Source organism: Aotus nancymaae, unplaced genomic scaffold (assembly GCF_030222135.1).
Source record: "Aotus nancymaae isolate 86718 unplaced genomic scaffold, 86718_ANA_hifiasm-v0.15.2.pri h1tg000022l_1, whole genome shotgun sequence".
Taxonomy (NCBI): Eukaryota; Metazoa; Chordata; class Mammalia; order Primates; family Aotidae; genus Aotus; species Aotus nancymaae.
Window position 1 is genome coordinate 37,828,241 of NW_026988435.1, and position 15,354 is coordinate 37,843,594.

The 15,354-nt window shown below is 45.5% G+C and overlaps 1 protein-coding gene across 1 annotated transcript in view; it reads left to right on the top strand.

The window, feature by feature from the left end:
* Positions 1 to 14,351, top strand: part of CLIC6 (chloride intracellular channel 6) — a 48,898-nt gene extending 34,547 nt beyond the window's left edge. Inside the window, exons 2-6 of the mRNA XM_012445877.2 lie at positions 3,153 to 3,262; positions 3,819 to 3,944; positions 4,635 to 4,741; positions 5,299 to 5,480; positions 12,259 to 14,351. Coding sequence (XP_012301300.2) covers positions 3,153 to 3,262; positions 3,819 to 3,944; positions 4,635 to 4,741; positions 5,299 to 5,480; positions 12,259 to 12,420 — 687 coding nt within the window. The 3' untranslated portion in view covers positions 12,421 to 14,351. The remainder of the gene's footprint in view (positions 1 to 3,152; positions 3,263 to 3,818; positions 3,945 to 4,634; positions 4,742 to 5,298; positions 5,481 to 12,258) is intronic.
* Positions 14,352 to 15,354: the final 1,003 nt, after the last annotated feature.

A 15,354-nucleotide genomic window follows, 5' to 3' on the forward strand; every position in this document is an offset into this window, starting at 1 on the left:
AAGGCAGTTTTTATTTTTTGAAAAATTTATTGCTCCTATCCGCTTTATTCCCCCTAAAGAAGTAGCTGCCAGGGTTCAGGAAATAGCGAGAAAAGCAATTTCAAGGGAAATCGCTGACTTGAGTTTGAGACCAGAGACGGAGCAGGCGGAGAGCCCCGCGTGATATAATTATTCTGCAGATGCCATGGTGGAGAGAGGTCAGTGCAAGAGGGGCCCATTCCAGAGGCAGCGCTTTGTCGAGGGGGTGTGAGCAAGACGCCCCTCACCGGGACCGGACGCACACACTCAGGAGAGATTCTACACATACGCAAGGCGTTATAAGAGGATTCGAAAGGTTAGAGAGACGGGAGGAAAAGCGAACACAGTTGCCCCACTTTGCAGAATTTATTTTAGACTTTCCTGTGCTTCGTGTAACTACTATAAAAATAAGAGGTTTACAAGCTGCAGAGCAAGTCAGGACTGGCCGAAATATGTGTCCTTGCGCTTTCTCCTCCCTGCTCCCCCTTCGCTTGGCTTGACTGTGCTCCAGCCTGCAGTAGTTAAGGAAGTCCCACGGTTTAAGAGGGTTCCCAGGTCATCAGCCACTGAGAGTTTTCTCTAACTCAGCTCTGTGCTTCCCCTTGCTACAGAACAGGGAGTGAGGAGGAGATGGGAGTGGCCTTCAAAATGGTCATAGGGTGGTGGGACCCCAAGGTGGGGAACAGCCTCAAGGGGGGGAGGGGGTGGGTGCCTTTCAGGACCCATCTGCAGGGAGTTGTTGTGACCACTTGGATGTATGTGTCATAACTGTCCACCTTCCACACTTCAGGCTCCCAGTACCTTCAAAGACACCTGGGGAGATTCTCAGACCCTCCCCTCCAACAGGCAGAGAGGAAATTAATGCTGGCTTGGGGAGGGGAGAGTGGAGGGGATGTGACGCACAGGCCCGGAGCTTAGGGACTCTGAATTCAGTGATCTGGGCCTATTGGTGCCCCTTCATATGCAGTAAGGTCACCAATAACCCTGTGTTTATGGAGCTGTATTTATCACCTGGGTAGCCCTGCAAGTCTTCCTACCAATGGATCGTCCAGTTGGGGGTTCACATCACTTTGTCTTACACATCGACAGTAATGCCGGTGGCACCAGCCTTATCTCTTGCCCAAGCTTGGATGAAGGCTGGACTCCTCACAGCATGGCTTCTGACCACCAGCATTGTATCACTTTGGAGGAATGTGTTAAAAATTCAGATTCCTGGGCCCTGTGCATGACCCACTGAATCAAATTCTGTAATTTTTTTTAATTAAGATTTTAACTTTCTTTTATTTTGTATTTAGGTAAAACTTATTGCATTAGGCTGTTCTTGCATTGTTATAAAGAAATACCTGAGACTGGGTAATTTGTAAAGAAAAGAGGTTTAGTTGGCTCAAATTCTGCAGGCTTTATAGGAAGCATGGTGCTGACATCTGCTCAGCTTCTGGGGCAGCTGCACAAAACTCACCATCATGGTGGAAGGCAAAGGGGGAGCAGTCAAGTCACAGAGCCAGAGCGGGAGCCAGAGCCGGAGCAGGAGCCGGAGCAGGAGCCAGAGCCGGAGCGGGAGCCGGAGCGGGAGCGGGAGCGGGAGCCGAAGCGGGAGCCAGAGAGACAGGGAAGTGCCACAGCTTGTAAACCACTAAATCTTGCAAGAACTCACCATAGAGAGGAAAACACCAAGGGGATGGTGCTAAACCATTCATGAGAAGTCCACCCCCATGATCCAATCACCTCCCATCAGGCCCCACCTCCCATATCGGGAAGTGATTGGATCATGGGGGTGGATTAAACATGAGATTTGGACTGGGACAAATATACAAACCATTTCACTTATATTCAGTAAAGTACCTGTGGGAAGTAGAAAAGTTCCTTTTTAAAGTTTCCTTTCTTGTTAAAAAACAAGTTTGCTAGTAGCTCTTTGTTAAGCCCTATCCTATGTAGCTGTTAGACATGCCATGCTCACAGGCATGTGGTACATTCTATGTCCTTGTACTTCAACCAAGATATCTGTGCTGGACGTGCTCACAGGCGTGTCCCAGCTCTCCACTGCTTTTACCTGTTTAGAAAAGTTCTAAGTTGTTAGCCAGTTGGGTTTTAGTTTAGATTGTGAGGTCTGCCTCCAACCAATGGAGATCAGACACAGCAGTAAGGACGACCCCAAGTGCGTAAGGGATACATTTGTATGTTTCCCTTTGTTCATTGTACTCTCTTGGCACAATGGGTAGTAAGAAAACCCTTCCTGCAGTCCAGGAAGTAAAAATTGCATTACTGAAAAATTCTTTGTCTCAGTGCTAATTTTTCTTTGCAGCACCAAGCATCTATTTCCAACAGTACCCAAACCTTAAGGCTTTTATCACTCAAATAGAACCATGTAGCCACCATGCAGATTAAGACATAGAACAACATTGACACCGCCCGGAAGTCTTCCTTCTGTCCTTTCGAGACAGAAGGGATATTCCAGGGATATCTGCTGTTCTGACTTCCATCATCATAGAGAAATTTGCCTTCTTGTGCTTGAACTTTGCCTACACTGAATCATGCAGGATGCTTTTCAGTCTGGTGTCTTTCTGTCAACATTATGTGTGTGAGATGCAGCCACACTGTTGCTTGTATGATAGCTAATTCTTTTCCATTGTGGTGTAGTATCTCAAGGCATGGATACACTACACTGATACATTTATTCTACTCTTGATAGTATCTGGGTGGTTTCCAGGTTTTAGCTATTACACCAAAGCTACTAAGAATATTTGATCCTTGGAGAGGATGGAGAGATAGAGGGAGGGAAAGGGTGTGTCTTTTTCGCCTTTGGTGATGAAGGAAGCTGCCACTGCTGCTCCTTCCATCTGTGAATTGCTGATCAGAGGTCCAGTGTGGCAGGAAGTGGTGAGGTGGTGGGGAAGGCAGAAAATACTCAGTGCAGTGCGTGTGTGCGCGCGTGTGTGTGTGTTGGGTGTCCTCTCCCCCATCCCCTACATCCACTGCCAGCTCCACGTCGAGGCTGGTAAAATGGCCTCAGAAGGATTTTCACAGTGTCATGACCATTGATATCAACCTATAATGATTTTGCATGTGCATATTGTGGTGCTGGAATTTATAATCATGAGACTGATTCAGATGGAAATCTCTTTCTCCACTTGTAGGCTGGTTATGATGGTGAGAGTATCGGAAATTGCCCCTTTTCTCAGCGTCTCTTTATGATTCTTTGGCTGAAAGGTGTTATATTTAATGTGACGACAGTGGACCTGAAAAGGTAAGACAAGCCATCTGCTTTATTGAAATAACTGTAACTAGTTCCCTACACACACACACACACACACACACACACAGAGACCTGAGGCCCTCGGTGCTGTCATGGGCACGTCCATCCTCAGTCAAAGACTGAACTGAAGCCCGTGTGTGGGCCAAGCTGAGTCAGGACAGGATCGGCTGGGCAGTAATTAGGAAGAAGTAGGAGTTGGGGGCCCCATGAAGAACCCGCTCTCCCAGTTGCTGGTCAGCTGTGACTCTCCCAAGCCTGTCTGAGCACTGTTCCTGGCTGATAACACTAGGGAGAATTAACTTATTCACCTCTGTTTGTTGATGTGCCCCTTTGAGCTCCGTTTTCACAAAGGGACATATCAACACACCTATAATTTGTCAATGAATGCCTTTACTTTCATCACCAGCAAGATATTTTTGTGAACCCACAATCTACTTTGCATTTCTCAAGAGTTGCTTCTCTTGAATTGGTGAGGACATGGCTCAGCCCTGGAAATGAGTCCAGATTCTTGTGGTGGCCCATAAACACTGCTGTTCCTCCCACCTAGGAAACCTGCAGACCTGCAGAACCTGGCTCCCGGAACAAACCCTCCTTTTATGACTTTTGATGGTGAAGTCAAGACGGATGTGAATAAGATCGAGGAGTTCTTAGAGGAGAAATTAGCTCCCCCGAGGTAGGCGTCAGAAAACCCGTGTTCATAACTTGATTGTCACTTTCCCCGCTAACAGCCAGTTCTAAAGCTCTGGGCAATGTGTGTGTGTGTGTGTGTGCGCGTGCACACGCATACCCATGTGTGTGTTTGTGTGTGTGTGTGTGTGGTTTTTCTGCAGCCCATGGCACTCGCTTCCTTAATCATATCCCTGGTGTAACTAGATTAGAGTTTGGGGGCATGGACTTCATTGCGTTGCACCTGCAGCTTGGCAATCAGGGTTTGATGGCCAGAAGTAGGAGGAGATGGGTCCAGGGTGGGTGGCTGGCTATATCCTCGACGCCCTGCTGGAAGCTCTGGGTATGTGTTAGGTCAAAGTATCATGGATAGTTGGACCACAGGGGAGACATTTCCAGTCTATCCTTTTCATTTTACTAGGGGGACCTGAGACCAGCAAGGCCAGGTGGGGTCCTGTGTCCCAGGACTGGCCACTGCCAGGAGGCAACAGCAAAGGCAACCAGAACCCTCTCAGTCCAACGCCGTTCTCCTGGATGGTGTCACTTCCCAACCCTCAGGAGAAAGGGGTTAGGGAAACATTGAAGGAAAGCTTTCATGTTTATATCCACCCAGACAAAGCTGTTTTTCTCCATTGTATAGTATTATCTTAACTAAAACATCGTTTGTCTGTGATCCTCCAATTTTGAAATTTTCAAGGTATCCCAGGCTGGGGACCCAACATCCCGAATCTAATTCTGCAGGAAACGATGTGTTTGCCAAATTCTCCGCGTTTATAAAAAACACGAAGAAGGATGCGAATGAGGGTGAGTACCTCCTATCCTCCTGTTTTCTGTTTCAGCATGGAGCTTCACTCGAGCCTTAGCACAGCGACTCACATGCTGCTGGGGTGTTCCAACCCATTTCCCAGTGGGTAGAAAAGTGAGTCTGGAGATGTGGAAAAACTGCCTCCAACTTTGAATCTGCATGTGGCCTTCAAGAGATGGAATGCTGCTTCTGAGGCTGGGAACCCAGAAAACAACGTAAAAAAAAAATAGTCACCACTCGCTGTTCCGGCCACACCACGGGAATTGTATTCAATGATTCTGCTAGTGCATGCCTCCTCACAGGCTTTCCACAAGTAGTTTTGAATAAATAAATGACTTCTAGGAGTAGCAATGTTGGGTAGACAGCAGCGTGATTTCCAGGGAGGAGTGAGCCCTTTATTCAGGTATTCTACATCCACATCCTGCCTTCCCAGCACCCATTGCTGGCTGGCCACGTCTCAGCGAGGAAGGGAAGCAAACTCCTTCCATCGTAGCTGGTGACAAGTGACATGCACTTGCAAGGCTTCTGTTTGTGATATCTTGCCTTTCTGTTTTAGTTTATGAAAAGAACCTGCTGAAGGCCCTGAGGAAGCTCGATAATTACTTAAATAGCCCTCTGCCTGATGAAATAGACGCCTACAGCACGGAGGATGTCACTGTTTCTGGAAGGAAGTTTCTGGATGGGGATGAGCTCACGCTGGCTGACTGCAACCTCTTACCCAAGCTCCATATTATTAAGGTTCGTCTTCCCTCCTCTGACAGGTGTGCCGAGTACATGAACAGGGCTCTGTTTTATTCTGTTTTTCCCTGTGTTTGGGCCAAACGTTTAAACAGTCTGAAATGTGGAGACTTGGATTGAAAACGCTAGTTCATTTCTGTTTGGGACAGCCAAGCCCCAGCTTTTACACACATAGAAGATGGGCTTTGGGTGTTCTTGGGAGGTGTCTGGGAACGTGGCCCCACCTTCTGCTTCTCTCTCAGCCTGACTCTCACAGCCTAAAGAGAGGTTATGTGAAAGCAGCCTGAGGAATCTCATAGATTATACCCGGCATTAGCAATTGAGGATTGGAGATGAGGCATGGAATCTGGGGCTGTTAAAGTGTGAACTCAACTGTTGGAGATTGTAGGGCTCCACATGGCCCTTTCCAGGGATGACAGAGGATTGTCCTGTTAGCTCTTAACAGTGACACTTGGCCAGGTGCAGTGGCTCATGCCTGTAATCCCAATGATTTGGGAGGATCAGGTGGGAGGATCGCTTGAGGCCAGGAGTTCAAGACCAGCCTGGACGACATAGTGAGACCCCGTCTATATACACACACATAAAAAAATTAGCTGGGCGTGGTGGTGTGTGCCTGTAGTCCTGGCTACGTGGGAGGCTGAGGCTGGAGGATCACTTGAGCTCAGGAGTTCGAGGCTGCAGTGAGCTAAGAAGGTACCACTTTACTCTGGTCTGGGTGACAGAGTGCGGCCCCATCTGTAATTAATTATTTATTTATTAAAAAAATTGACCCTCAACATCCAGGGAGCAGCTGGCAACTTTCGGCTAAGTCTCTACCATATTTTGTTCCCTGCCTTCCCATATAGCAGCTGAACATGATTTAAGAGCCATGAGTCATGTATTATTAGGGCTTAAAGACCTCCCAGACCCATGGTTCTCCAACGTTAGTAGGCATACAAACTGTTTGGGGAGTTTTTTTGTTGTTTTTTTTGAGACCGAGTCTTGCTGTGTTGCCAGGCTGGAGTGTAGTGGTGTGATCTCGGTTCACTGCAATCTCCACCTCCTGAATTCAATCGATTCTCCTGCCTCAGCCTCTTGAGTAGCTGGGACTACAGGTGTGAACCACCATAGCCAGCTAATTTTTGCATTTTTGGTAGAGATGAGGTTTCACGATGTTGGTCAGGATGGTCTTGATCTCTTGACCTCCTGATCCACCCACCTCAGCCTACCAAAGTGCTGGGATTACAAGCTTGAGCCACTATGCCTGGCCCTTTGGGGAGCTTTTTAGAAATGCAAGTCCCCAGTCCACTGCCTGCCCTAGTAAATCAGAGCTGCCGAGAGTGACCCCTGGAGCTCCAAGCAGATGTCCCCACACTCGGACTCTGTAGCTGTTGCTGGTTCTCAGCACCGCAGGGCTCCCAGCCGCTCTATCACTTATAGAAGTTGAATGTGATTCTTATGATCGAGATTGCTATGTCCTTGGCCCTTAGCAGCTCCAGATACCTCATGAAGAAGCCCATGCCTTGCTGTGGGGCATTTTTATTATTAAAATCCTGTCAGGGCCAGAGCCAGGTTGCTGGTATAAAGGTAGGGGAGAGAAACACAGGGAAAAATAAGTCATGGACCGTGTGTTCTAATAACACATTTAGTTAGCATTTAGAAATTACATATTAGCGGCCAGGAGCAGTGGCTCATGCCTGTAATCCTAGCACTTTGGGAGGCCAAGGTGGGCAGATCACTTGAGGACAGGAGTTTGAGACCAGCCTGACCAATATGGCGAAACCCCATATCTACAAAAAATTTAAAAAATTAGCCACATGTGGTGGTGTGTGCCTGTAGTCCCATGTATTCGGGAGGCTGAGGCACAAGAATCACTTGAACCCAGGAGGTAGAGGTTGCACTGAGCTCTCACTCCAGCCTGGGCAATAGTGCAAGACTCTGTCAAAACAAACAAACAAACAAACAAATAAATAAATAAATTACATGTTAGCTTCACACAGTCTATGGCGCTGAGGCTCCTGTGGACTCCCAGCCACCCCTGGTGACTCTGCTTCATTCTTTTGCCCTGTCTTCCTGCATCTGTTATTTCCGTCCTCTTCCCCTCTCAGCCCTGGCCATGTTGTTCCCTTCCTCTCCCTTCCTTCTTGTGCTTGAGGATGCCGTCTTGAAATGCAGGCCTTCAGGAGCTAGCTGATTCCTTGGGCAGGCGTCTCTTCAGTAGCTTTGCCAGTCCACAGACATCCAAAATTGAATGAAATCATCTGCACCCCTCAAAACCTGCTAAATTTGGGAGCTGCCTTCTAACAGGGTATTTATGCAGTTGTATTTTCATTGAGACCCTTTTGGTAAATGCTTTTTGGTCCCTACTGTGACCAGCATAGCATTGCAGAAATACATGAAAGTTGAGGAATAGGGGAGAAATATCCCAGCCATAGACCATTCATGTCCCCTTGTTTGGCTCCAATAAGAAAAGATGATTTTAAATTTTCAGTAAGAAGGAGAAGCTTTAGAGTGAGAGAAAGCAGTTCACGGCTCCACTGTGAGACGCAGCAGCAAAATCTACAAAGCCATTTAGCACTCAGAATACCCAACAGCTTAATGACCTTCCAGGATGCAGTACTTCTGAAAGGAAATGAGAATCAATCTAAGGGAATTATGGTAAAAGCGAGTGTGAAGGGATTTATAATTTATTCCCCTGCGTGAAACCCAGCAAAAACAATATAAAAATAGGGTATTTGCTTCATCTTTTGTAAAACTACAAAGGGAAGACAGATCACCAACTTAAAGAGGCTTCTTTTGGTGGGAGGAGCCACAGACCCATTACATGTTTCTTTGCATCTTTAGCAAAGTTCTGATTTCTCAAAAGGTAAAGAACACAGTCCTGAAATGCCCAACTCAAACTTCTTTGCTCGAGGACTAGAGCATGAGGTGGACCAGGAGGGAAACAGGGAACTTCCCTATAAAGACCATTGTTGAACTGAGATCTCTAGGGAGGCAGAATTGAAAGAGGAGCCATATAGAGATGCCATCGGTATAGGCTGTGACCGAGCCCCTAATCCAGAGAAACAGTCTCAAGGGGAGGTAAAGTGGGAGGAAGGAAGGGAAGTGGCATTTTGCATTGTGATTGCTGAACAGAAGACAGAAACTAGGCCCAACCAATCAAGAGAGAGACTACAAATTGCCCAAGCTTCATTTTTAGCCATGGGGGCCTTCTGCTTAATCTGTGAGTCTCAGAGCGGAGGATGCCCTTCAACCCAAACCTAACCCTAACCCTAACCCCACCTTGAATGTGTCTCTCTGGGGTACAGATGTGGTTGGTGAGAAGGTGCTTGGGAGCAAATATTCCAGTTGGTTGGCCACCTGTCCCATCTCACTCCCTTTGCCCTCTCCCCACTGCTTTTCAGCAAATGATAGGTCCAGTAGATCTGCCTCATTCAAAGATGGCAAATACCAGGGAAAATGCCAGTGAGACCTCAGTGTAGATAGAGATGATTGAAAAGGAGGGAGTTGGAGGGGGTGAGGAACAATAAAGACAAGAAACAAAAACTGAAAAAAGGCAGACAGGAAACACATATATGATCAAGGACTGCTCCTCCAGCGCATTAAAGCACATTCCAGACAGAAACTTTTCAACAGCCTCGAAGAAATGAAAGAGAACATGGGCTTTTTGAAAAAAAGCTCAAAGACAAGACACAAGATTTTGAAAAATGTATTATCACAAAGGGGGTGAAAATCAGGCTGGCAGAGCTCAAGACAAATATAATGTAATGTAAAGACAAATAAAAGAACTGCAGAAATAGAGGTCCTGTTAGAAGTAGTGAGACACGGCCAAAGACATTGCTGAAATTGATTTCCTCCGACATTCACACGCATCTTACAGAGAACCCTCCTTGTAGAGTTGGTTGTGGTGTGTGGCGTTTGTGGCCTTGCTCTCAGTGATTTGGAAGACAGGCCTGAGAAAATCATCTACAATGGAATGGAGAAGAATGAAAGAGATAAAGGTGATTAGAGAGCTTTCAGATACACATAACCAGAAACAAGAGAACAGAAAAGGAAAAGGGAGGAAAAAAAACTGGGAAGGTTTGAGGGGGAAATTACTTTGAACTAAAGGATGACCTGAATCTTTAGTTTAAATGACATACCATGTTAAACATTACCCCAGAAAGATCAACACACTGAGGCATACCTGATACATTACTGAGCTTTGAGAATAAAAAACAAGTCTTTCTGGCACCTAGACAATAATAATACTGTAAAAACAACAACGGTTATAATAATAATAAAAAGAATGAAATAAAGTCACTGAAATAGGGGATAAATTGAAACTGGCCCCAGATGTCTTCATGATCCCACTAAAAATCAGAAAATTGTGGTTTAACATCTACAGAGAATTAAGGGAAAGGATGTGTGAGGTAAGAATTTTATATCCAGGCAATTATTGTTTTTACCTAGACCTCTGGTCTCTTTTTTAAAAAACATAAAATTGCTCTATGATGAAATAATAAAATCATAAAGTAAGAATCCAGAAACAGAGAAGGTGTGTGATATAAGAGGAGGCACTAAACAGAGAGCCTCTTTAAAGCTGAAACTAGTCCTAAGACTAAATAGCAGTGGAAATTATAGGGACAGAATAGAGCCAGAATATAAAACTAGATGTTGTTACAACCATTGGAAGGAGGATAAGGGAGAAGAAATGGAAAGAAGCATAGGTACGTACATTTCCTCATTTGTCATCATCGGGAGTTAACAGGCAGCATCTGAAATTGATAAATCAAGGCCAGGCACCATGACTCATGCCTGTAATCCCAGCACTTTGGGAGGCTGAGGAGGGTGGAGCACTCGGGGCCAGGAGTTCGAGACCAGCCTGGCCAATATGGTAAAACCCTGTTTCTGCTTAAAAAAAAAAAATTAGCTGGATATGGTGGTGCATGCCTGTAATCCTGGCTACTCAGGAGGCTGGGGCAGGAGAATCGCTTGAACTTGGGAGGTGGAGGTTGCAGTAAGCCGAGATCCTCCTCTGCACGCCAGCCTGGGTTACAGAGCGAGATTATGTCTCAAAAAATAGAGAATCCTATTATTCAATCAAGAAATAGAGAATTCCTATTACTTAAGGCTATATAGGAAACCGCTGGAGAGTTAACATAGCCATAAACCTTCTAAATGACCAGAAAGGGGAACACACACATGTACACAGAAGAAAGACAGAAAACCAAGTTCAGTATCACATTCAGAGGCACAGCCTTGAAAATTTACTTAGGAAAGTTAACATAAAAAGATGGCCAAAGAAAAACTAGGTACCTGCAAACAAAAGAAAAGTGGACTTCTTAACATGAGCATCAAGAAGTTTGCATTCAAGAAAGAGGCGTCAAATAATTTAGGAGGCTCTTTGTTAATTATATGGTCCTTGTTTGCTGTCACATTGCATCAATGACTGCTGGCCTCCGAAGTCTGTGCAGTAAGCCCCAAAGATCTCCTCGTTCGTGGTAAATCCCATGGCGGCATCATGCAGACATCCTGGGGACCAGTGGGACCAGAGGCAGCAAAGCCGAACTGGCCTTTGTGGCTCTGGGTCCCTACTTCAGGTTGAATTATGCCCTCCTCCCAATTCCTATGTTGAGATCCTAATCCCCAGTACCTCAGAATGTGACCTTATTTTAAAATAGGGTCCTTGCAGATGTAATTAGTTAAAATGAAGGCATCTTGGAGTGAGATGGACCTAATCCAGGGTGGCCTTCTTTGCTGTCACAATTCAGTGACAGCAAAGAGAATTATAGGGACAGAATAGAGTCAGAAAATAACAAACTAGATGTAATTACAACCATTGGAAGGAGGATAAGGGAGAAGAAACGTTTGTTTGTTATCGTTGCAAATGGGAAATTTGGGAACAGAGACACGGGGAGAAGGCTGTGTGGAGTTATGCTTGCACAGCCAAGGCACTTCCAGAAGCTGAGAGAGATCCTTTCCTAATGCCTTCAGAGGATGCATGGCCCCACTGGCACCCTGATCTTGGACTTCTGGCCCCTAGAACTAGGAGAGAGTAGACTTCTGTTCTAAGCCACCCAGCATGCAGTACTTTGTAATGGCAACCCTAGCAAACTGGTACAGTCCCCAGTGCTCTGCACATCGTTGTGACTAATTCCCCGACTGTACCCGTCTTGCTAGAGGAAGCGTCTTACATCGCTGTGTTTCTCGTGGTGCTGCTGTCTCTCAATTGCTTTTTCCTTACACCCACCGTCCCCATGGGGGTAAGGATTTGCATCTGCTTTGTTATCCTCCCTGCAGGCAGGCCCCACAATCAGATGATGCTCTTAGTGGCAGCATGATGGCATTCAGGAGGAATAACATGCACAGAGGTTTGGGACTGGAGGAAGTGAGGTCCAGCAAGTAGGAAGAAGAGAGGGTACCACTTAAATGGCAGGTCCACCATGCATCTTTATTCACATAGCACCAAATAACACAGTAGCACAACATCTGGAAAGAAAATCACAAGCAACACAAGGAGAAATCCACCGGAGTCCAGAGCATACTCGTGCCAGCGGATCCCAAGGCCTGTCTGTGACAAATTGGTGGGCAGAACTATGTGCAGCCACTGTCGTGAGTCCAGGACTTTCACAGCACTCCCCACACCAGAGGTGCCCTACGCAAGTCAAAATGTCATGGTGGGTAGCCCGGAGGACGGTAGCATGACACGGGGAGCTGAGAAAGAATGTATTACATGGCTCAAAAGAATGGACCGTTTGATTTGGGAACCTGCCTTAGTAAGTTTTCCCTTTACTGATCATTTTCTCTTCGTTTTCAGATTGTGGCCAAGAAGTACAGAGATTTTGAATTTCCTTCTGAAATGACTGGCATCTGGAGATACTTGAATAATGCTTATTCTAGAGATGAGTTCACAAATACGTGTCCAGCTGATCAAGAGATTGAACATGCATATTCAGATGTTGCAAAAAGAATGAAATGAAGCTGGGCTGTTCTCTGTCTTATTTTTCAGTTGAATGAGGGAGGATACAAAAAGAGTGTGTTCTGTGCATTTCCCCCAAATAAGTCCTTCACAAAATAACACCCAGAGTGGGACCCACTCAACCCCGAGTCATACATGGCCCTGTAATTTGTCAGCTCACTTGTGTATCTGAATGTACTAGTATCTGTTGTTAGACACACCAGTTGTCCAGATTATGTTAATTTATATCTGTGACATTCACTGACATTGGAATCTATGATATTTAGGGCATGCAGTTTTCATTTTAATTTCATTTTCATTTCAAATTAGGTTTGGGTGCAGTTCCTTCCATTTTTAAAAGAAACTGGTCTGTCTCTGAGAGTTTTTATAATCATCGGTAGCCTTTTATTTCTCTAAAACATTAATTTTTTTAATTTAAAATACTGTTTTGTAATTACAAATGGAGACACACCTGTCTCAATATTTTAAAGCACTATCAGAGGGTATAAAAAAGGACATTTAAAAAAATCACCTGAAATGTCATTCCTCTTAATGACTGATAACCTACTGGAGGACATCTTCCAAATCTTCAGTATCTCATTTGTTCTCTCTCACACACACAATTTCATTCATATATGGTGTTGCATTATTTTATTTTAAAGGACTGGTGAGGGGATCTTTCGGTAATGCCTTGATGATCATACACAGAGGACTTAAACCACGCAAAAAGATTGGTCACTGCAGTGCCAGAGAAGATGCTTGAGGTTAGATTTCAAGGAGTGGGGACTTGTGGAGCCCACAGATGTGCATGCAAGGACCAGCAGGAACCGGAAGCCCTGGATCACCCCGACTCTGCCTCACTTCTGCTCCACAATGCCACTGTTTCTGCTGCCAGGAAAGGCAAGCGGGGGGTGCTTATCAGCGCCTCTGGTTCCAGCTTCCTGTCCTTGCTCCCTCACCTCTCTTTGAGATTGTGCCTTCAGCAGGACTCTTAATATCTGCTGCAACTTGGGGAACCTCCCTGCCCTGGAACGTGAACCAAGCATACCTTGCTTCCTTCTCCTGGCTGCTCTCTCTGAGACCCAGGGCTGCAGTCCCTCAGTGCTGATGGTATCGTGTGGGGCTAACATGGTCACTGTTGCTTCTCTGCCCTTCATTGTCTCATCTAGACATCAGGCAGGGAAAATCCAGGGAGATTAAATTCATGGTGGCAAGTCCTGGGCAGTTCTGGTAAACGGTTCAGTTAGGGAGGAAGTAGAAACTATTGACTCAGAAGAGTTTCTAGCTGATCTGTGGCTTTGCCTCCACTATCCCTAACCAGCCTCTCATCACAGCTTTGTGTGTGGGCTGGGTGCTGGCCTTAACCCCAGGCGTGGAAGAGAAAATGTGAGGTCATTCAGATACTCATCAGGACCTCACAAGAGCTGAGTCTTATTGCCCAGACTGTGTTCCTCTGACATTTGTACACATCTTACAGAAAACCCTCCTTGTAGAGTTGGTTGTGGTATGTGTTTGATGCTATAAAGCTCCTTTTTAATGTGTACACCTGCTCTAGGGGTGATTCGTTTGAAAGAGAGTAAGACACATTAACAGAAACTATCCTGGGATTGGGTGAAAAAATGCCTAGCAAAAGAAACAAAGTGTGTAATAGGGTGGCCTCTTTCTCTCCCCGCTTGTGACCACTGCAGTTTTACCCCAGCAGCCGGCTGTCTTTGTCAACCAGAGGTTTTTGGAGGTTAAGTCTAGCACGTGTCACCCTGTCCACGCTGTTTCACATCTGGTTAGGGGTCAGATTTTAAAATGTAGTTTTGTAATGTTACATTTAAACATGGTAAATGATTAGACTACCAGATGTTACTAGTGCTAACTTTGTATTCTTAGACATTAAAATGATTGACGTAAACTCTTTGTGCCTTCAAAATGAAACAAATTATAAAATTGCTTAAATGGAACCAATCTCTCTTAATTTTTTTTTCATTTTACATTCTCCATTCCCCATTTAGGTTTCCAGAAATAAAACGAATGATATGGGCTTCCTTTAAAATGGTGAGGATGGGCCTGGCATGGTGGCTCACATCTGTAATCCCAGCAGTTTGGGAGGCCAAGGTGGGTGGATCACCTGAGGTCAGGAGTTCAAGACCAGCCTGGCCAACATGGTGAAACCCCGTCTGTACTAAAAATACAAAAATTAGCTGGGTGTGGTGGTGAGCACCTGTAGTCCCAGCTACTAGGGAGGCTGAGGTGGGAGGATCGCTTGAGCCTGGGAGGTGGAAGTTGCAATGAGCTGAGACTGCGCCACTGCACTCTAGCCTGGGTAACAGAGCGAGACCCCGTCTCAAAAATAAAATAAAATAAAATAAAACAAAATAAAATAAAATAAAATAGTGAGAGCAAGTTTGAACCCGAGATTGTGGGCATTTGAATTAGAGATAATCAGTACTTCAGTTGTGAATCACAAAGACATTTTAAAGAGGCCTGCAAAGACACATGCGAATGATTCTTGCCAAGGTGACTGTCATAGGCACCCTGCAGGGTGTTCCACTTTCACGTGGAATTGTAGGAAAGGGCTTGTTCTGGGAGGTCTTCCCCAGCCCCGCCCCAACTCTGCCTTCAGCTCCGCCCCCAGCCCACACCCTTGATTCCCTAAAAAGCTTCATGTGTGCAAGGAGGTGAGAAATATTCCAGGGCTGTTCTGCTGCACCAAAATCTTCATTACAGTGTGTTTTAAAAAACAAAATGCATTTGTTCTTCAAGACATAGCATACAAAATGCAAATATGGACAAATAGTGAACAAATTCTTCTTTTCAGGCTATGTGGAAGTTTTCCTAGATAGAGAGGATTCCATTCTCTCTTCTAGTTGCCCAAGAGGCCCCGAAAATTAGTTTATAAAAACCCAAACTTTACCTTTCTTTTTTTTTTTTTTAGCTGAAGTCTTGCTGTGTTGCCTGGGCTGG